At 39.3% G+C, this 21,685-nt stretch overlaps 1 protein-coding gene, 1 non-coding gene and 1 pseudogene across 3 annotated transcripts; 1 reads left to right on the top strand and 2 right to left on the bottom strand.

Moving 5' to 3' along the window:
* On the bottom strand, positions 1–2,649 carry LOC142641333 (transcription factor DIVARICATA-like). 2 transcript variants are annotated; one of them, XM_075815743.1, is made up of 3 exons: positions 1,902–2,649; positions 1,353–1,713; positions 1–709 (listed from the first exon to the last, which is right to left on the bottom strand). In XM_075815743.1, the coding sequence occupies exons 2-3, from the start codon at positions 1,703–1,705 to the stop codon at positions 220–222; spliced, it is 843 nt and encodes a 280-aa protein (XP_075671858.1). In that variant the 5' UTR covers positions 1,706–1,713; positions 1,902–2,649; the 3' UTR covers positions 1–219. The 2 variants fall into 2 exon arrangements, with proteins under 2 accessions (XP_075671858.1, XP_075671857.1); XM_075815742.1 differs by having other exon boundaries at positions 1,353–2,649.
* A 2,091-nt stretch (positions 2,650–4,740) lies between these two features.
* Positions 4,741–4,813, top strand: TRNAR-CCU (transfer RNA arginine (anticodon CCU)). Its single transcript has one exon. It is a non-coding gene; the product is annotated as a tRNA-Arg (tRNA).
* A 706-nt stretch (positions 4,814–5,519) lies between these two features.
* LOC142639991 (laccase-4-like) lies at positions 5,520–21,561 on the bottom strand (annotated as a pseudogene).
* Positions 21,562–21,685: the final 124 nt, after the last annotated feature.

The following is a 21,685-nucleotide window of genomic DNA, read 5'->3' as shown; positions in this document are numbered from 1 at the left end:
TACAGAGAAATTGAAGACCCTTTCATTTAATTTTCACAGTTCAATGATTGAGTTTTGAACCATTACGCAATTTCATCTTCGGTAATGTTCAAAATCAACGTAACTCAAGCCCTCATCTAAGTAATCACACTCATAACCTTGACATAAGCACTGATGTTGAAGTTATACTGAACATTATCAGACTTGGCATTTTAATTCTGTATGTAAAAAGCGGCTGCCTTATCCATGTATTTGATGTCTTGAGGGTTGGAATTGAAACACTGAGTTGTGCGGTTTGGTAAGAGCTCCATAATGAGCACTGCCATACAGATTGTGCCCTTGCACTTTAAAGTCATTGGAGCCAAACTCATATGGAGATGACATTAAATGGTTTCCGTGAGTGGCGCCGAAAACCATGACTGCTTCATCGTTAGGTTGATTCCAATCAAGTGACATTCTTGGTGTGCTGGTGGGCTTTTGCTGCGGTTGAAATACAGAAGATTGATCATATGAGGGAGGCTTATTATCTTCTGATGTAGTGTCTGTGAGATTGACAGTTGTGATGTCATGGATGCTTGGCCTCCTCTTATCTTTACCTCCAGAATGTTGCCTAATAAAGTACTTCTGAGCATGACTTGCCACTTGAGTTGGAGTCTTAGAGATTACATAGTTCCGGGAGATATTTCTCCAGTCCCCTTTACCGTATTTTAGAAGCCCCATCAGAAACCGCCTGTAATTTATTACCCAAACAACCCATGTCAAGAATAATAGCATGACATTCGAGAGAGTTTTAACTGCAGACCATACAAAATAGGGATGTCCACGAAATTTAAAAAACTAACAAGCTTGAGAGTTCTTTGGCAGTTCATCTCTGTTACGAAATATTTACTATGAGTTTGAAATTTTTGAAGTAAATATCTGGGTTTTCAAACTCCAAATTGCCATTTCATGAACATTTAGCAGCCAAATTAGAAATATGGCTGCAGTAACAATGTGGCATAGTGGAAAATTTTATTTGGTCAATAACTAACTAGTTGAAAATTAAAGAAGAGTAAAGTTGCAACCTCAGTATCCTCATTAACTCAAACACATGACAAAGAGAAAAGAAACTCAAAAACAATCATTCACAACCATGTGGCTATATCATAATTCAACAACTTAAAGTGTAAGACGACCAATTTGATAGTTTCTTTTCCTTCGTTTTCACTAGAAACAGAATCTCAAAGATCAACAAAGTTTTGAAAAAGCAGAAATTGGTAAAACCATCAAGTTAATGGTATCTTTTCCTTAGTTTTCTCACTAACTGAATAGAAGAGTATTGAAAATAGTATGCATTTCTCACTATCAGAAACAGAATCGTGAAAGGAAATCACCTGTGCTCTTCTTCTGTCCAAGGTACCCCTTTCTTCCTTTCCTGATCAGCACCCCCAGCTCTTGAAGACCTTTTTCTGTAGGCATCAAAGTTTCGGTTATCCACCAACTCTAGAGTGAAAGAAGAGGCAAGGTAAACCGGAATCGGAACCCGCCCTTCTTCTATATCCTTAACATCATCTATCAACTCCTCATATTTCTTCATCACATCCCACACAGTCTTCCCTGGGATCATTTGGGCTATATGTACCCATCGGTCAGGAGATTCCTGATCAAACATAGCAAGAGCACTCTCAAAGGCCTTGTTCTCTTCTTTAGTCCATTCAGTGCTCATAAACCAATTGGAGCTTGACATAAACGAAGCTGGATATAGAGTTTCCATAATCACTACTCTAGTAGCACTACTACTACTACTACTATTACTACTACTACTACTAACTAATATACAACAAGAGCTGAATGAGTCAATATGAGAAGCATTGAAATCAAGCTTCTTTTTAAAGTATAAGAAACAAACAGAGACTCAGAAGGTAGAGAGAATGTGATCTTACAATGATTTAAAAAGGCATTGAATACAGAAGCTTTTACTTGGGAATCAAGAATCTCCTTTTTCTTAATAGCATCAATTGAAGAATCTTAAAAAGCTCCCACCTTTTAAGAATCGAAGGGAATCTTGGAAAAGCATGAGAGATCTGATTTTGTTTGCTTTGGTGTAACTAGACTAAGTCCGTTTAGAGAAAGAGAGAGAACCAAACCCAGGATGGAATTTTTTGAATTTGAAGCAAAGATGCTGAAAGTTGAAACCTTTGAAGAAATGAAGCTCAAAAGTGACAAGTTTTATGCTGCTCAAGATTGCAACCTTCTTAGCCCACCAACTGAAAGAATCTCTAGCAAAACCAAGAAACAGAGAGTAAGTAAAATATGAAGAACCCAAGAGCAAGATGGTGGTAATGGAATTAGAAGTTGGATAAAAAAGCATGACCCAGATGAGAAAAGAGAATGATTCTGAAGAATCCGGGAAGAAAATAGAAAAAAAGAAGCGGGAAACTATTTTCTTTTGTTGTTGTTGTTGCTTCGTTTCTTTGAGGAGAAGAAAAGAGAAAGAGAGAGGTAAATCTATATACAATAGGAAAATTGAAAAAGGGCCTGTAAGCAAGCGAGTATCAAAGAAATGAATCAGAACCAGTTGAGATTTCTCGGTTGGTTGTGTTGTGGATGAGTTTGAGTTCAAAGGAGAGAAGAATCGTCCACAGAAAAAGGTAGCTTGAAATGTGGCAAGTTGAGATTGGATTGTAGCACTAGGGGTCTAGGGCCTATTGGCTCCATCTTATTGGTATTATATTTTTATGGGGTGTTTGAATATGGATTTTTTTACTTCCAAAAAAGAGAACATGGATTTTTCTTTTGCTCAAAATAAATAATATATATATATATATATATATATATATATATATATATATAAAAGAGTCAATGGATTTTGAAATTTCTCATATTTTCCTGTTGTCTTGCCTTTTTTTTTTTTTTTTTAAGGGTCAAATTAGGCTTTCTTATTAACTTAACTAGTCATGTCCCTTGCGGTGTGCAAAAAATGTATACTTTCATTTTGAAATAATTTTTAATTATTCTTTATAGCCCTATAACATTAATTTTGTATTCAATTATAATATACATATCATTAAGAGGAAGAAAATGAAAATAACCAAAATTATTATGAATATACATAATTAAGAATATGAATATATGTAGCCTAAATGAATTTCACAATTATTTAATTATTTTGGCTAATTAAAGTGTACAATTATCTTTTACATTCCTAGACAGAGAGTGGACAATTGGGCATATAATTTGTTGGTTTCAAGATTCTTCTACATTAGAAATTAAAACAAAAAACAAATTGAGAGAATTATTGTTTCTATCATATAAATTGTTTATTTATTTATTTTTATTAAATTCCACCATATAAAATAAGATGGTGTAGAAATAATCAATTTTTGTGCAAAAATACTATCAACATAGGAAGAGGAAAGAGCAAATTGATGTGACACTTAATAATAAGAGTATTATTAGGAAGATTGTAGAGAGAATCTTTCTAAGTATGTGTCATATTTTATGATGCCAATCTGTATTTTGGAGAATGTAGGAAAAAGTTAACGTAGAGGGGTCAGACTTGAGTCATAATATATATGGTAATAAGTGAATTTGGACTTTTTATAAGGTTTGGTTTGATTTTAATTTCATTTTGAACTACACAATTAGTTTATGGTTAATCAAACCAAGGTTCTGTAGTTAAAGCATCAAAGGGTTGTTTTAATTTGTATCATTAATCAAAAATCTTAAGGAGATTAGGTATCAACTTTTTGGGCCCCTCCCAATTAAAGTAAAGTAAACATTATTATTATTATTTATTTATTTATTTTCTTCTGTCAAGTGCATAGTTACATAGACGTGGCATATGAGTCAAGTTGAATGGAGCTTATTAGATGTGGATTATTGAATACTAGTTATTATTCTTGTGACCGTACTCGGATTTTGTTTGGTTAGTTAAATTTGTTATGATTCATACTTTCGTTTAATACTAAAATAAATAATAAAAACAAAACTTAAACCATTTTCTTTTTCTTTTTTTAATATAAATAAGAGAACAAAGAAAATAACTCAAAAAATAAATATTAGATAGTACATAAAATTTTAAATTTCTAGTATGATAATTAACTTTAACCGTTCACTAGTCTAATGATTTAAAAAATTAAATTAAAGAAAATTTGGATGTCATAGTCTAAAAATTAGCTTTAGGTGCACTTGACATGTAAAATATAAAATTTTTAAGAACCTTGTAACTCAACTAGTTGGCAACTCATTGTGTATAATAGAGACATTTAGGATTCAAAAAGCCTGAACTTTTTTTACATTTTTTTGAAAAATACCTACCCATACATGTTTCTTCTAAGGATGGGCATGTTAACAAGTGCAATTCTAATTTTACTAAGTCTTTATAGGAGTGAGGTAAATAATGAGTTACTCGTAAATTGGTTTTTATGGAACTAATCATAAATTTAATTAGGCTTAATTAAATTTTTTATATAGAAGAATTGGGCTTAATTAACTTGATCTAATAAAACAAAAATTGAAAATGAGCTGTGTAGCCAATTGTTTGAGTTTGATTCCCTCATTCAATTGAGCAGTAACAAACCACTAGAAAAGTGTTTTGGTATGTCAATATGAAATCGATTTTAAGCCCAATCGAACAGTTCTGTTTTGGTATGACAGGGTTAACTTATATGTTCAATTCACCTATCTTTGTCATTGTCAGAATATTTTGTCGTAGCTATGCTGAATGTGACTTAAGATTTAGTGTTTTTTAAATCTAACTATCACGGGTATGAAACAATTGCGCCTGTAGCTCAGTGGATAGAGCGTCTGTTTCCTAAGCAGAAAGTCGTAGGTTCGACCCCTACCTGGCGCGCTTCTTTCATTTTTTTTTTCCCTTTTGCATCTATCTCATAATTTCTTTTCTTTCTCAATTACACAATTAAAGCTCTGTTTGGGATCCGCTTATTTTGTTGAAATTGAAATTTTTTTGCTAGAAGTGCTGTAACTAAAGGTAAAAATTAGCTAAATTAGTACAATGAGACCTATAAATAATACCAAAAAGTACAGTGAGACCCATAAATAGTAGCAAAAATAAGTTAAATAGTAAAATAAGCTAACTTTTTAATTTAGAGCCAAACACATAATGTTTTTTACATTGGCAAAAAAAAACTCTCTGTTCCATGCATGAAGCAATTAATAAATGCTCAAAAGTGTAAAATCCAAACATGAGATTAGTCACCATTCAGATCCTTCTAAAATCTACCAATTACATACACTCTTATATGCACTTAAAAAGAGTAGAAATTCCAACCCACAATGACAAGAGTAAAAAAACAAAAGACAAAAATTGAAATTGTACAGGATCTGACTAACTTTTTGCCCATTTTCTTATTCGCACACCCTTTGGAAGGGTAGCTCTCTTTCCCCTCGTAGAAAAGTAAAAACAATGACCACTTCTTTGTTGTTTATTGGTTATGTCAAAGTTTTTTTTGTGCATCTTTAGCTGTCTTACTAGGCAGGCCCTCTCTTCTGATGTCTAGTCTCAAGCATTGATGTAAAAACTGATTGGATATGACCTTCTAGCACTTGGGAAGGTCACTTGGAGGTGGTGGTAGAGACTCATTTGGCCCCTCCCCATTTTCTACTAGAACTGCCATCTTAAGTCCCCACATTGTGTGTACTTCCAAATGGCAATGCAACAACCAAACACCTAAAGACATAAAAGTAGAATACTGAATCAGATTTTGGGTACACAAATAATTGTTATGTCTAATTTGAAAAAACTTGAAAAAATTATGGTTTCTGATGATGCTGAAAATCGTTAGTAAGCGGCAAAGTCCTCACGTGCCCAAAATAACACCTGCACAACACCGAAAAAGAAGACCTCAAAAGAGTACCGGTATGGTACCGGCCAAATATCTTCCGAAGGTTAAGTCAAAAAACTGTCATAACTCTAGAGTGCCAGAATTGGGGTGAATTATGTGTATTTTGGTTTCTGACGGTTTTGGGTTTTTATAGTAGTGAGGGAACCGGCCTCGGTTCCTTGGCGAAGGGGAATATTTCCTTGTAGAGAAGATCCTCATAAATGTGCATTTTTGTGGGATCCTTTCCATATAGAGATTTTGTTGACTAGGGTTAATAGTGGAGCACGAGTTATTTCCATTTGAGGTTCCTTAAGGACCAAATAAACCATGTAGGTACCACGTGGCTTTTGCCACCATCCACCTTAATGTTCGTTTACCTCCCTGTTCGTCCAACGAGGTTAATTTGTCCACTCACTACACATGTCGTCCTGTTAGCTACTCTCTTCGTCTGTCACCCTAGTGCAACCGTCTAAAGTTGTTTCTGTAAAATCTGTCCGTCCATTTTAATTTTATCCTCTTCAGCTGCCCCCTCACTCTATGGGTCAGTCGCCATGTTTCCTAGATGGACCTGTAGAGTGACGGTTTAACACAATATTTTAGGAGATGTGTCTTGATTAGACAGGCTAGACTGGTGCATTTAATGTAGTAGGGGCACATGGAACATTCCTATTGGTTAATTGCTTGTACTGAAGCGTCCCTTCGTCTTCCGTGCCGTTTCCTCTATTTATATTTGTGGCCTGCCCTTCTCATTTTTACTTTTTGTAAATTTTTAGAGCCAGAGCGCTACCATCTGCTTTCCATTTCAACGTTGCCTTTTCCGTCACTTCTTGGAGACCGTCCACCAGTTTCATTCGTCAGCTAAACAGTGTCTATCTCTCCTTCTAATCCTTAACAGGTAAGCATTTGTTGCCTATTATTTCTAATTTCGTTTTTTAGCTTAAATGTTGTTAGCTCGTCGTCTTCATAGACCAGCAGCGTCTTAGGGGTTTACCCGTCACGTGTAGGTGACTGATGTCTAGTGAGGCGTTGAGTGATCAATCGTGGGTCCACGAAGGAGCGGGCTACGATGAAGTGTACCCGTCTGGTCATGACGACCTCAACACATCTTATGATGAAAGAGATCCGTCTGCCAATTCTCTTACGGAGGAAGATAAGGATGTGGATGTGGTCGGATCAAAGGGAGGTTCAGGTGGTGACTTAAATAGTTCTAACGTCATCTACGTTGATCCTCCCATCCAATCTGTGATAGGCCCAGATGGCCTCAGGGAGTTCATCCTCCTTCCTTTGTGGACGGTGAATGATTTTAATTTGTCCATCAAGTAAAGACATTTTGAAACCCTTAGGGAGAGGTATCAGATCCCTGCTAACGTTCTCATCCGTCTACCTCGCAAGTCTGAGAAGTGTTACTACGATGGCGTCAAGGACGTCGGTGTATATGAGCAAATATTTAAGGCTGGACTTCGATTCCCACTAAGTGCTCTACACCATCGCCTTCTTTAGTACCTCAGAGTTGTCGTCACCTAGATCTCTCTAAATGCTTGGAGGGTCTTCCTTAGTGCTGAAGTCCTCTATGGAGTTTTGAGTGACGGGGCGTGAAAGATGACGGTGGAGGAGTTCATCCATTGTTACTGTCCGTCCGAGATTGTTCAATCTAGAGGTATGTACAGCTTCCTACCAAGGAAGACTGTACTTAGGCTGGTGTGCGACACTCCAAACTCCAACAGGAACTAGAAGAGTCGTTACTTCTTCATGCACGGTGACAACTGGATGTGTCACCCTGACGATTATGCCTGTAGACAAAACTTGGGGCATAATGCCTCTGTCTGGTAAGAATCCGTCCTCTCTAAATTTCATCTTTTACTCTTCGTCTTTGTTCTAACCTTCCCTTTCTTTGCAGCCTGAGACTGTCCATAGGTGACCTTGGAGCAGTGGAGCTTCTTGAAATTTTTTTTTGCAATCAAATTGAAGAAGAGGATATGGGCCAAGCTCGTCACCTTGGACACAATCCACTTGTATTGCAATGGTCCTGAACCTAGCGAAGCTGCCTGTTGCTATAACGATCAGGCCCGTAGACATAAGCCTGTCTCCTTTAGTCTTTATTTTTCTTTAATATTGCAATTTGCCTAACTCTTTCTTTTCGTCCATGTTGGTATAGAAATGGAAGAAGGCAGAATGAGGGCTTACATAAAGCAGCAGGCTGCTGCCAGGAAGAAACAAAAGGGCAACTTACCTCCTAAGTCCATCGCCTAAATCCCTCTATTGAAGAAAAGGCCGTCGGAGAACTCTGACTATCCTCCGAAAAAGCCCAAGGTGGCAGAATCAACCGTCGGGGCGAAAGCCGAGGCTAAGGAGATGGCTATGCTTCCTGGCCCAACAAAAGGCTTGGGTTTGATGAAGGGTCAGGTCCCCAACGCCCCAAAGCCACCCGTCCTCCTTCGCGAAGACTCCTAGTACGCTCTTGAACAGTTGTCGTCCATCATCAAGGGAGAAGATTATAATAATTTAAGTAATCGTGCGACGTAGGCGATGGGGGAAATGAGGCACTTCAGCACCATGCGGGTGAGTTTTTATTTCCTTCCGTTTCTTTTTACTTGTCAAATTATGTCCGTGTCCCTTTTAATCCCTATGTTGGTTCTGCAAGGCTTAGTGATGATGAAGGGTTTAATGGACCATTGCCTTTCCCATGAGACAGCCTTGGAATGGGTCAGGGCGCGGGCAAAGGTGACGGCCACAGAGCTGGAGGAGTTGCAGGCCTGGAAGGCAATTCAGGAGAGGAAACTTGAGGCATCTGAGCAGCTCCGGGGGCGAGCTGGAGAAATAGACGGAGGTGTTAGGAAAGGTCCTTGAGGACAAAGAAAAGGAAATCGTCAACACCAAAGACCAGCTCCGCCAGGCTAAGGAGGATGCGATACAAGAGTATCGTGACTCCGATGCGATTCTGGCGAAGCTCGGCAGCTCGTTTGCGGATGGGTTTAACGATTGCTTCTGTCAGGTGAAGGCATCTTACCCCGACATGGATCTTTCTCATGTCTCCATCGACTCTCAGGCGCAAACACCTGCCCAGTCCGTTTACTCCGAGAGCACAAACGAGCTATTTAATGATGACACCGTCACCAACCCCTAAGGCGAAGAGGAGACAGCTCCTGCAGCCCAAACATCCCCCGTCGGTGATGATGCCCATCCACTCGAGGGGGACCAGAAGACCAAGGATGGAGAAAATTAAATTAGTTTTTACTTAAATTTTCTTTCTTTCTTTTTCTTTGTAAAAATCTCTTGGTTGAACAATCTTTATTTTATCATCGCCTATTTTTAGGCCTAACATGTTGAAATTTTGCCCTTTACTGGGCTTTTTATAATATATTGGTGTTTTTGATTATGCGTATGTTAATATATGTTTGCCATATACTCGTCTCCTTTATGTTCAATGGTTGAATCCGTCCACTTCGTGGACTTAGTGAATAAAACTTATCCTTTTCGGATAATCTGTCCACATTATGGACTTAGTAAAAAATAGTTCATCCATTTTGGGTGAACTCGTCCACTTTTGTGGACTTAGTGAAGAAAACTTATCATTTCAAGATGATTCGTCCACTATATGGACTTAGTAAACATGACACGTCCTTTTGGATGAACCCGTCCACTTTGGTGGACTTAGTGAATAAATTCATCCTTTTAGGATGATCCGTCCACTTTATGGACTTAGTAAATGTGGCTCATTCCTTTTGGATGAACCCGTCCACTTTGGTGGACTTAGTGAAGAAAACTTATCCTTTTAGGATTATCCGTCCATTTTATGGACTTAGTAAACATGGCACATCATTTTGGATGAACCCGTCCACTTTGGTGGACTTAGTGAATAAATTCATCATTTTAGGATGATTTATCCACTTTATGGACTCAATAAACATAGCACATCCTTTTGGATGAACCCGTCCACTTTGGTGGACTTAGTGAATAAATTCATCATTTTAGGATGATCTGTCTACTTTATGGATTTCGTAAATGTGGCACATCCTTTTGGATGAACCCGTCCACTTTGGTGGACTTAGTGAATAAATTCATCATTTAAGGATGATTTGTCCGCTTTATGGACTTTGTAAATGTGACACATCCTTTTGGATGAACTCGTCTACTTTTGTGGACTTAGTGAAGAAAAATCATCATTTTAGGATGATCCGTCCACTTTATGGAATTGGTAAATAACTCCGTAGACACATGCAATGTACTCTGAATAACTCTTATTATTGTGATAAATATGCAAGTAGAAATTGTTCTTTTGAGAATAATAAAACTACCCTTTGGGCCACAAAAGTACAGTAAATGGTAAAAACTAAAAAAGGACATAAACTCTAAAATAGAAATAATTCGAAAAATGAGGAGTGTCGTCACTTATGATCTTTGTCTATTGGTAGTACTTCTTTAAGTGCTCCGCGTTCCACTGGTGGTGCAGCTTTTGGTCGTCTAGTGTCTCGAGGTGGTAGGTGCCCTTCCCGTGCCATGATGCGATTTCGTACGGTCCTTCCCAATTAGGTCCTAACTTCCCTTAAGAGGGATCTTTGGTGGCGCCCGTTACTTTTCTCAAGACGAGGTCTCCTACCTGGAACTTCCTAGGTTTTACTCGAGAGTTGTAGTGCCTGGCCATGAGGTTTTGGTACTGTGCTAACCTTTGTTTAGCCGTCGTTTTGACCTCATCCACCATATCAAGCTGTTGGCTCATTGCCTCATCATGGCTCGCCACTCTATAGCTTGTGAATCCCATTTCAGTCGGGATGACTGCCTCACTTCCATACGCAAGTCAAAACGGAGTCTCACCTGTTAGTGTTCTCGCCATCGTCCTATACGCCCATAGCACGCTTGGTAATTCTTCCGGCCAAGTACTCTTTGCCGCCTCGAGTCAAGTCTTGATGATTTTGAGCAAGGATCGATTCGTGACCTCAACTTGCCCGTTGGCCTAAGGGTGAGTGGGGGACGAGTAGTGGTTCTTGGTCCCAAGCTGTGAGCAGAAGTTTCTAAATGCGTTATTATCAAATTGCTTCCCCTTGTTTGAGACCAGCACTTTAGGGATACCGTACCTACAAATGATGTTTCTCCACACAAAACCGTGTATATTCTTTTCTATGATGGTAGTCAGGGCTTCTGCTTCTATCCATTTGGTGAAATAATCTATGCTGACCACCAGGAACTTAAGCTGTCGAATAGCCATCGTGAATAGACCCATGATGTCCAAACCCCACTAAGCGAAGGGCCATAAGGCTGTCATTAAGGTGAGTTCCTCTGTTGGTTGTCGGATTATGTTGTCGAACCTCTGACACTTGTTGCAAGCTTTGACACAAAGACATCCTTCTGCATAGTGGGCCAATAATACCCAGCCCGGATTAGCTTGTGGACCAATGATTGAGATCCGAAATGGTTTCCGTAGATTCCTTTGTGAACTTCTCGCATGACATAGTTTGCTTCCTCGGGGATAAGGCAACTTAGGTATGGCCGGGAGAATCCTCTCTTGTATAAAATGTCTTAGTACGAATCATGCAGCATGGACATTCAACTTCCTTGCAGCTCCCTTATCGTTCGGTAACGTTCCGAACTTTAGGTAGGTAGTAATTGGCGTCATCCAGTTATTCTCGGAACCTATCTCCTGCATGCTAACTGTGTTTATCACAGGTGATGCCTGAATAAAGAAGAGTACCTGACTAGGAAAAGACATGTCCTCTACTCATGCTACTTTGGCAAGACGTTCGTTTGTTCTCCTCCCTTGGGATTTTCACGAACTTTGCATTGAGATTGTTCATCCGACTCTTCACTGGCTTAAGGTACTCATTCATCCGTTCCCCTCTGCACTCGTAACCATCGTTGACCTGACTGGTGACTACTTGGGAGTCACAATGCATGATCACACTTGTGGTTCCTGCTGCCTATGCGAGATTTAGTCCTGCTACCAAAGCTTCGTATTTAGCCTCGTTATTTGTTGTAGGGAAGTCAAATTGGACCATGCACTCGACCTCGTCTCCCTTTGGGCTGCAGAGTATTACACTTAGCTCCTCCTGCATGTTTGTTTGATGAGCCGTCCATGTGGACCATCCATTGGGGATTCTCTCCTGCCCTCTGCTCATCCGTGTGGGTGAATTCTGCATGAAATCGGCAAGAACCTGTCCTTTTATGGCCGTGCGTAGTCGATATTGTATGTCAAACTCACTTAGCTCAATTGCCTATAGCGCCATCCGTCTAGCTGCCTCCGGACTACTCATTGCTCTCCGTAGGGGTTTATCGGTCAAGACAACAACAGTGTGGGCCTGGAAGTATGGTTTTAGCTTTCTTGTTGCAATTATCAATGTGAAAGTGAGCTTCTCCATATGGGGGTACCTCTCTTCTGCACCTCGGAGCGCTTGGCTCATGAAGTATACAAGCTTCTGTACCCCGTCTTCCTCCCTAACTAAGGCTGTGCTAACAGCGGCCGAAGAGACGGCTAAGTAGAGAAACAACTCCTCTCCTAGCTTGGATGGACTAAGCAAAGGTGGGGAAGAAAGATATGCCTTTAGATCCTCGAATGCGCGCTGACACTCGGTCGTCCATTCAAAGACCTTTTTTCATGTGCGGAAGAAGGGTAAGCACTTATCCGTGGCTTTCAAAACGAACCTGTTCAATGCAGTGACCTTTTCGTTCAAACTCTGCACCTCCTTGACGATCTTTGGCGGAGCCAACTCCATGATGGCTCGTATTTTGTCTGGGTTGACCTCAATACCCCTTTGGGATACCATGAATCCCAGGAATTTTCCTACCGTCACTCCGAACGCACATTTGTTCAGATTCAGCTTCATGTTATAGTGCCATAGGGTTTTGAAAGTCTCATTGAGGTCGTCCTCCCGTACGCTTTTAAATAGAATGTCGTCCACGTATACTTGGATGTTCCTCCCAATCTGATGTGCGAATATCTTGTCCATCAACCTTTGGTACGTGGCACCAGTGTTCTTAAGTATGAATGACATTACTTGATAATAGAAGAGGCCCTGGCTGGTGACGAAAGAAGTCTTCACTTGGTCAACTTCGTCTAACTTGATCTGGTTGTAACCAGAAAATGCGTCCATGAAACTCGGCAGCTGATGTCTTGCTGTTGAGTCCACTAGGATATCTATCCGGGGGAGCAGGTAGCTTTCTTCGGGGCACACCCTGCTTAGTTCTGTAAAGTCTATGCACATCTTCCATTTCCCGTTGGCCTTTTTTACCATCACCACGTTGGCCAGCTAGTCGGGGTAATATACTTCTTTTATAAACCTTGCTTCCCGGAACTTACAAACCTCTTCTGTTATGGCCTTGTCTCATTCTGGAGCAAATACCCATTTCTTCTGACGGATGGGAAATGTGGGCGTACATTCAGTTTGTGAACCATGATCGAAGGAATGATTCTGGTTCTTCCTTAGAAATGATAGCAGTGCCTGATGGACCGGTGGGCTTGCAAGAGTACCTACTCTTATTGTCCGGTCAAGCATGGAGTCATCAAGGAGTACTTCTTCCAACCTTTTGACTGGCTTTACCCCCGCCCGATGTTCTTCTATGCACATTGCCAGCAAATGATCACCCATCTCCAACATGGTAATGTAGCATTCATGTGCTGCTACTTGGTCGCCCCGTACCTATCCTACACCATACTCGGTGGGGAACTTGACCATCAGGTGGTAGGTGGAGGTTACGGCCTTCCACGAATTAAGGGTAGGGCGGCCCAGGATGGCGTTGTAAGCAGATGAACAGTCTACTACCAGGAACATGACATCCCTGGTGATCTGCTGAAGGTAATCGCCGATGGTGACAGGCAAGGTGACTGCGCCGAGTGGGTACACTCTGGTTCCTCCAAACCCAACGAGTGGTGCGTCAGATGGGGTCAATCATTCTCTCTCAATCCTTATCTGCTAGAATGCCGGATAATAAAGTATATCAGCAGAGCTGCCGCTGTCCACCAGGACCCTGTAAGTGTTGTAGTCACTAATCCATATACTCCCAAGAAGTGTGTCATTGTGTGGATGATGGAGACGTCGAGCGTCTTCCTCCGAGAACCCGATTACGGGGTTATCGATGCGCGCCATTTTCGGGACCATACTCGTCAACTGGACATTCTGAACCAACCGGAGGTAGGTCTTGCGTGCCTTCCTAGTTGAACAAGAGGTTGCGGTGCCCTTTACAATCATCCATATATCCCCTATGGGTGGTTTAGGGTGCTCATTTTCCCTTTAGGGGCCTTGCTCTTGTGGTTGGTGTATCTTCTCTTTGTTGACGAACCTCTGCAATTTCTCTTGCCTGATCAGGGCTTTTATTTGTTGCTTCAGATCGTAGCATTCGGATGTATCATGGTCGTGGTCTCGATGGAAGCGGCAGTATTTGTCCATGGAACTCTTGTTAGGGTCACCTTTCAGCTTGCTAGGAAACGTCAGCGATCCTTCGTCTTTGATTTGCATAAGTACCTGATCGATGGAGATGTTTAGTGGGGTGAAACTTGCGAACCTTCCTATAGGGGGCTTAGAGTGTCTGTCCTCTTGTCCATCTCCTGTCCTCATGGCCTTTCGTCATTTTTCCTCTCTTACTTCCTCTTGTCTTTCTCTCTTTCTGGGCTTCTCCTCTCGCGTGAGCATCGCTTCCGCCGCGTTCATGTATTTGGTAGCCTTGTAAAATACATCTGACATGGCCTTCAGGTCGTTGTTTTATAGGGAAAAAAGACTTCCCCTTTCGTAACCCATTGGTGAAAGCGGCCACGAGTATCTTGTTGTCAGCTTCATCAATCGAGATCCGTTCGGTGAATCTTAGCGTCTCATCCATTCGGTGAAGCTTAGTGCAGTGAATGGCGAATCCGTTCGGTGCACCAATTCGTTGAGATCACTTGATACCCATCCCTTGAGAGTGTTCATCATCAAGTCCATCTGTTCCCTCATCATCTGCATATCTGCCACTAGGTTCGAGGGGGCGATATTTGTGGCTGTCGGCCTACTCACGGCGTTGCTGCCTTCTGGCCCTTCCCTATTCTGTCTGCCGTTAGCATGCAAAAGGTTGTCGCCCTCCTGCTCCTCTTCTTAGTTTCGGGGCTCGGCGTCCTTTTGGCATAGCTGTTCTTCTAAGTCATGGTTCAACTTGGTGAGGTGTTCCACGGTAGCGGCGAGAATCTGGACTTGTCTCTCAAGGGTCGCGATATAGGGTTCATTTCCTTGGTTGTTGGTGTTAATTGCCATCGAGCGAGTAAGCACCATGCAACCTTTTGTCCGAGAAGCAATAGTACGACTCACCTACGCGTTCCCACAGACAGCGCCAACTGATGATACTGAAAATCATCAGTAAGCTGCACAGTCCTCACATGCCCAAAATAACACCTACACAACACTGAAAAAGAAGACCTCAAGAGAGTACCGGTGTGGTACCGGCCAAATATCCTCCAAAGGTTAAGTCAGAAAACTGTCACAACTCTATAGTGCCAGAGCTGGGGTGAATTATGCATACCTTGGTTTCTGAGGGTTTTGGGTTTTTATAGTAGTGAGGGAACCGACCTCGGTTCCTTGGCGAAGGGGAATATTTCCTTGTAGAGAAGATCCTCATAAATGCGCATGTTTTGTGGGATCCTTTCCATATAAATATTCTGTTGACTAGGGTTAATCGTGGAGCACAAGTTATTTCCATTTGAGGTTCCTTGAGGACCAACTAAACCATGTAGGTGCCACGTGGCTTTTGCCACCGTCCACCTTAATGTCCGTCTACCTCCCTGTCCGTCCAACAAGGTTAATCTGTCCACTCACTACACATGTCGTCGTGTTAGCTACTCTCTTCGTCTGTCACCCAAGTGCAGCTGTCCAAAGTTGTTTTTATAAAATCTGTTTGTCCATCTTAATTTTATCCTCTTCAATTTCTAGTCTATCACAAAAGGTTGTTCAGTAGCCTAATTAGTGATTATTATCTTTATTTTACAGGAAAAGAAAGAAGCTCAAGGACTTGAGAAACATTGTGCTTTGTTATGCCACATCTTTTTGCATGGCCCTAGTTAGCTTTTAACTAAAAACAAGTCCACTTCTTTCAGGAGTCAGCATCAATAGTGATTTCAAAGAAAATTGAAATTACTTCCTAAATTTTTTTGTTTTTTATTTCTATGACAAGACATACTAGAAGGTGTAACCTCGTTATCAAGAAAAAGACAATCAGGGTGCGTTTAGATTAGCTTTTGGTTGAATTTGCTGAAAGTCAGACAATTGTATCTAAAAAAAGTGAAACATTAAAATCTGTATATAAGCAAATAAGCTAATCCAAATGTTTTACCTAGGTTATCTGCCTTGAATCTGATTGCAATCCATCCAGCAGTTGGTACTGCAACTATGTTCCTTTCAACAGGATCAACAAGAATAAACTTCTGGGGGTCGTTGCTTGGATCAAAGTTCCCTAATCCCTTCCCAACCACAAAGAAATTATGACCATGCAAGTGGCTTGGATGGTTCTCTAGTGCTATTACAGCAGTGCCTTGAAACAAAATCTGGACTGTTGCATTGTATGGCAATCTATATAGTCTTGTGCCATTCATGGTCTGGATATTAGTTGGTGGGTTACCAGTATAATTAAAAGGTATTGGAGGATTTCCTGGAAAATCATCTGTGAAAACTCCTAGTATGTTAAAGTAATGTGCTTGAAGGAGAGCTGTTGTTGGTAGCACAAAGCTAACATTATTGATATCTGCAACAAGTTGGCTTCCATTTGCACATGTAGCACATGGGTTAACCCCAACACCTACAGTGAATAAAAGAGAATGGTCTATGTTTAATGGGACTTGTGCTGGGTATTGTAGCGAATTAAGGCTTCAAAGTGAGTCAACGAAAGAATTTGTTACTGGAGTTGCATTTTGAGCTGGAACACTGGTTAGTAGGGTTGCCATTGTAGCGCAATGTGGCATAATTAGTCAAGTTGTCAAGGCCAACAGGTGCATCCATGAAAGGTGAGAGTGTTATTATATACTTGCCAATACCCTGATTAGCAGTTAGAAGGGCATTTGTGGTTTAGCCAGGACTGATGAATATTGTGCCAGTTTGGAAGGGCTTGACGTAGGAGGCATCAACTTCAACAATTGTCAGATTGTGACCAGCAATTTTGAAGAAGAGCTCGTCATTCACTGCTGCATTGATGATTCGTAGTAAATAGGTCTTACCACTTTCAACATACATGTATAGTGTAACCTGCACTTGTAGAAACGAAGATTAAAGGACCATGCTAGGAAAGGATTAAATTTCACCCAAAGGAAAAAAAAAAAAAAAAATCAAAGTGGTAGGATTACTGGTAAACAATTAATGGTAAGCCATATAGGCTGGTAATATGTATGCTATTATCTGTTAGAATAAAATTTGTAATTGTCAAAGTGGGTCCCTAAGTATCATCTAGATGTCAACAAGTGAAGAATCAAGCAGCAGCAAAATTGAACAAGCAAACAAGTGGACACCTCATGGACAAGTGTCAATCAATGAGAAATGAACCAAACCTCTGCAGTATTCTTGAAGCTTGTAGTCATCCTAAACTCCTAACACACACACACACACACACACACACACACACACACACATATATATAGATTTGAGTTGTAAATTGAAGAGTGTAACATTCGAATAGAAAAACAATGAATAAAAATGACAATGTAACAGTTATGCTGCAATACTCTGTTTTTCCTTCATATCTAGCATAACAGTAACATCTCTACAAAACACTAAATTCTCCTCCTAGCCATATAATTAAGAACTTGCACCCAACATAATCTTTGTACATTAAAGCTTAAAAAGTCTATTGGGGATATGCTACACTAGATTTACTAGAAAATTTTCCAATGATTGTCTGCATTTAATAGATTGTTTTTCATACTTTTGTTTACAATAAGTGGGGATTGGGGGGGGGGGGGGGGGGGAAGGTCGGGTGGTTTGAATTTTGAACTCAGGTTCTCCCCATAGAGAGAACTAAACAATGCCATTGAATTACATGACTCTCAGTCCTTAGCAAATTGTTTTTCGAATTTGTTTCAATGGTTGTGTTTCTTAGTGAAACACAACCAGCCTTTTTTGCTTGTTCTTCTGAAAAACGAATCCAAAGGGTGCAATTTTTTTTAGTAAAAAGAAAACATATGAATTTAGATGGTATATTATTAACTCTGAAGACATAACAAGATAATGTATACCCCATGTCAGTACCCTGAGAAGAGCAACCAGGAACGGGTCCTGGATGACCATTAATGGTGTGTGATACATTTGGTGGAAGACCAGATTGGGTAGCTTGTTTGATCACAGCTTCAACGTCCGCTTTCCACCATTCGGCTACAATTCGAAGAAAATATCACATTAATAGCTACATTTTACTAGGATAACTTAAGCTGTAGTCTATGATTATTGATTAGTCTAGAATTACAATTTACAAGTACTAAAAATGCCTTATCAAAACCATCCAAATAAGCATTTTAGCTCACCTAGAATGATGATTCTTTCCTTATCAGGCTTGGGAAATGGGCAAGGAATCCCTCTCTTGGGCAAGATAACAATAGCACCATGTAGTGTGGCCCTTAGCCAGGAGATGTGTGCATGCCAAAGAAGTGTGCCGTTTTGGCCAGTCAGTGTGAAGTTGTAAAGATAGCTCTGCCCTGGCTGTATGGGGCATTCTGTGACATATGCAGGCCCATTAGACCAACCAGTAAGAAACTGCCTTACACCATGCCTACCATTACAAGTAATAGCATATAGCTGCAATTAGTCAACTATACAAAATTTAATAGGTTTTTGTACATTTTGGTGATGAGAAATGCTAGAAGGACAAAAAAAAATTACAATCTTTTTCCCAACTATTGTCGTGTTTAGTTATGATTGAAGCAACATTACTTTCATATGATCTAGTTAGTAACAGGTTATGTTATCTCAATAAATGTGAAAATTTTTATTTGCCTAGACTTATTTTTTGTGATTATTGGACTAAATGTGAGATAGCCTTGTTCTCACTTCCCACTAACTTCCAATATTCTCCGTTGAAAATGGAGGCAAAATTGTTCTCACCAGTGGATTGTGACATTGTCTGTAACATGGTTACCCTTACTATCATAGTTTCATCTTCCCTTGCATATAGAGTTGGCCCAGGGAATTGCCCATCAACAGTGACAATGAATTTTGTTGCACATAGTTTTGTAGTGTTCCTTGAGACGACCTACATAAAGTACCCAATAGTGTTAGAGCTTTACGTATATATAAAGTGATGAATTAAGTGATGAAATTAAGGAAGGAAAATGTTAATTTAGTATTTTACATGCTTTTTGTTGATGCTTCGCCATGCCCAAATGGCTGAAGTATAAGTGTACTACTGTAGTTCGATTAAATACACTATACAAGCCATATCATTTAGCCCTTCATCATGTCATGCTATACAAAGTTCTATTACATAAATTTTGTTTCCATGGATAACATTATTTTGTACTGCTATAAGTAATTAACCTACTAAATTGTGTTAGGTTCTAAATATTTAGAATTAAATGTTTAGATTTCTAAATTTATGTATGTTTGTAAACCGAGAACAAAACATGTCTAGATTATGTGTTAGACATTGCTTGAGATTGTACACATCAAGATTCAAAACATGCAAGCTGTAGAATGCAAAAGAAATTTCTGTAAAACTCGACCGATCGAAAATCAGGCTCGACCAATCGAAAATTGCAGATAGCAGATTTTAAATTAGGCCCAAAGCACGCAAAAACGTTTAGAATTTGAGTGAAACACTACTAAGTATAAAAGGAAAACTCTAACTACGTTTTATAAGTTCTTGGAAGTCTTGTCAGTTACTCCTGTGAGATTTATGAAGTTTCTGTAGCTTTCTAACTTAACAAGCATCTATTGAAATGAGATCTACAATCTAGAACTGGTGAAAACAAGTTGATGCATAAAGATTTACTACTAATGGTGATCTAAAGCTTAAAGTGGGATCTCAAAGTCACATATGGGGGTGTTTGTGTTCAATAAATTCAGATAGAAGAGTCTGTGGATTCAGAACTGCATGTGGTCGTGTGAGTAAGCTCTACAAGAAGTAGCTTTAGATTTTAGGGAAAAAATCTATTGTAAACTTTCATTCTATCATAGTGAATTTGTTTATTTTGAGGATACCTAGGTTAAATCCTCACTAGGATTTTTACCTGTAAACTGTTGGTTTTATTGGTTTTCCTAGGTCATCATATTGCTGTCTTATTTATTTTTCTGTACTAAGTAATATGATTGCATGAATTTAACCTAGATCTACAAAATCAACTTAAGTAACTACTTGGTTAATTAATTAGGTTAAACAATCTAAGTGTATAGGGGTCTGATCGAACAAACAAATTGGAAAGTAGTCCAAAAAACAATATAGTCACATGAATCTATGATTGGCATGAACCTTTAATTATTTAGTTTATAAGATCTAATGTTAAGATCTAGTGTTCTTATTTTTATTATTGTTTTTTAATCTTTTAAGGACTATTATTTAACACAACTTGATTATATTTGTTAATGTTGACTGTGATTGATGAACTATCACTTTTACATAGAACTATACCTTTTTTACACCACTCACAAAGGCACATATCACGGTGGTGGCAAAATTTGTGTCCTAAAACTCTCTTTTTTTTATTTGGCAACAGTGACACTAATTAATTTTTAGTTAGAAGAATCTTAGATATAGAATAAGATAATAAATATGACTATCAAGTATCAACCTTTCGTGGTTCATGCTCTATGTCATTCATGGATTGAATATTTGCCCAATAAAGATGTAAACTTTTTTTTTACCATCATTTCTTTTTAAAAACCTATTTGAAATTCATAGATATAATGCATTTACTTGTTGACGAATTAGAAGAAAGTTAAGGATAGAAAAAATTGTGCTTTTCCGAATATAGGAAATTATTTTAACTTTCTTCATAAAGTTACTAACTTGCTGAAAAATCATGTGGGGCTGTCATTCATCCAGTTTCATCCACTAAAGTGCTTATCAAAAAATTTAGAGAAGATGGATGAGATGTTTTAATTATCGTTATGAAATCATTTTGCAAAGAAACGCAACATAGAAAAAATTAATATTATTTGTTTGTAAACAAGTTTTATCTGCAAAATTTTACATATCAAATATTTATGAATTGTGTTAATGGCTATTTAAAACCTAAAAATAATAGTTATGAGGACGAGGATTCCTAATCCAATTCAAATGGGTAGCCAAGATTATTTCTGAGGATACACCTTGGACCTCGGGGATGATCATTAGCTGTGTGAGGCGCATGAAGTTAAAACATCACAAAGAGAAGAAAGTAGACTTGGCACAAAATACGAAAATGATGAAGGAAGAATGGTGTAGAAGCCATCCCTTTCGCATTAAATACAAGGCAACCACTCCTCTGGCCGCATTAATGAGAAAATGACCATGAATAGTGGTGGCATAATTAAGATTGCAAGGTAAAAGCTTACAAGTATGTTCCGGATGAGACAGAAGTCCTAGGAATGAAATCTCATCCCTCCAAGTGTAGGAATGAGAGGAACCTCTTTTCTTCATAATTTGTTGCCCTAGTCATTTCATTTGCTTCTTATCTCATTGTGATTAACTTTAACTTATTAAGTGATCAATATCCAACCCATTTTCTAACAAATTTATTGTGGTGGCTTATTGGGCCACTGTCAGAGTCATTTTTGGGCCATGGGTCAACTTGTGCCCTTACAATTGGTGCCATCTGTAGGGATATTGAACATACCTGAGTTAGTTCAACCATGGTGGGTTCAAAGGATTCAATGGAATTGCAACGTCAAGATCATTTTCTGAATCTTAAGCGAAGGAGAGATCATGAGGTTAGTGTGTACACAACTTATACCAATAGGAGTCATTCTAGAAGTGGG

Source organism: Castanea sativa, chromosome 6 (assembly GCF_040712315.1).
Source record: "Castanea sativa cultivar Marrone di Chiusa Pesio chromosome 6, ASM4071231v1".
Lineage (NCBI taxonomy): Eukaryota > Viridiplantae > Streptophyta > Magnoliopsida > Fagales > Fagaceae > Castanea > Castanea sativa.
The sequence above is the reverse complement of the archived record's forward strand: the minus strand, read 5'-3'. Positions and strand labels throughout refer to the sequence as shown.

Excerpts from the sequence above, each read along its gene's own strand:
- LOC142641333 (XM_075815742.1), bottom strand. The coding sequence starts at position 1,732 with ATGGAAACTCTATATCCAGCTTCGTTTATGTCAAGCTCCAATTGGTTT. Across the intron at positions 710-1,352 it reads TGGACAGAAGAAGAGCACAG|GCGGTTTCTGATGGGGCTTC; the intron begins GTGATTTCCTTT and ends AATAAATTACAG.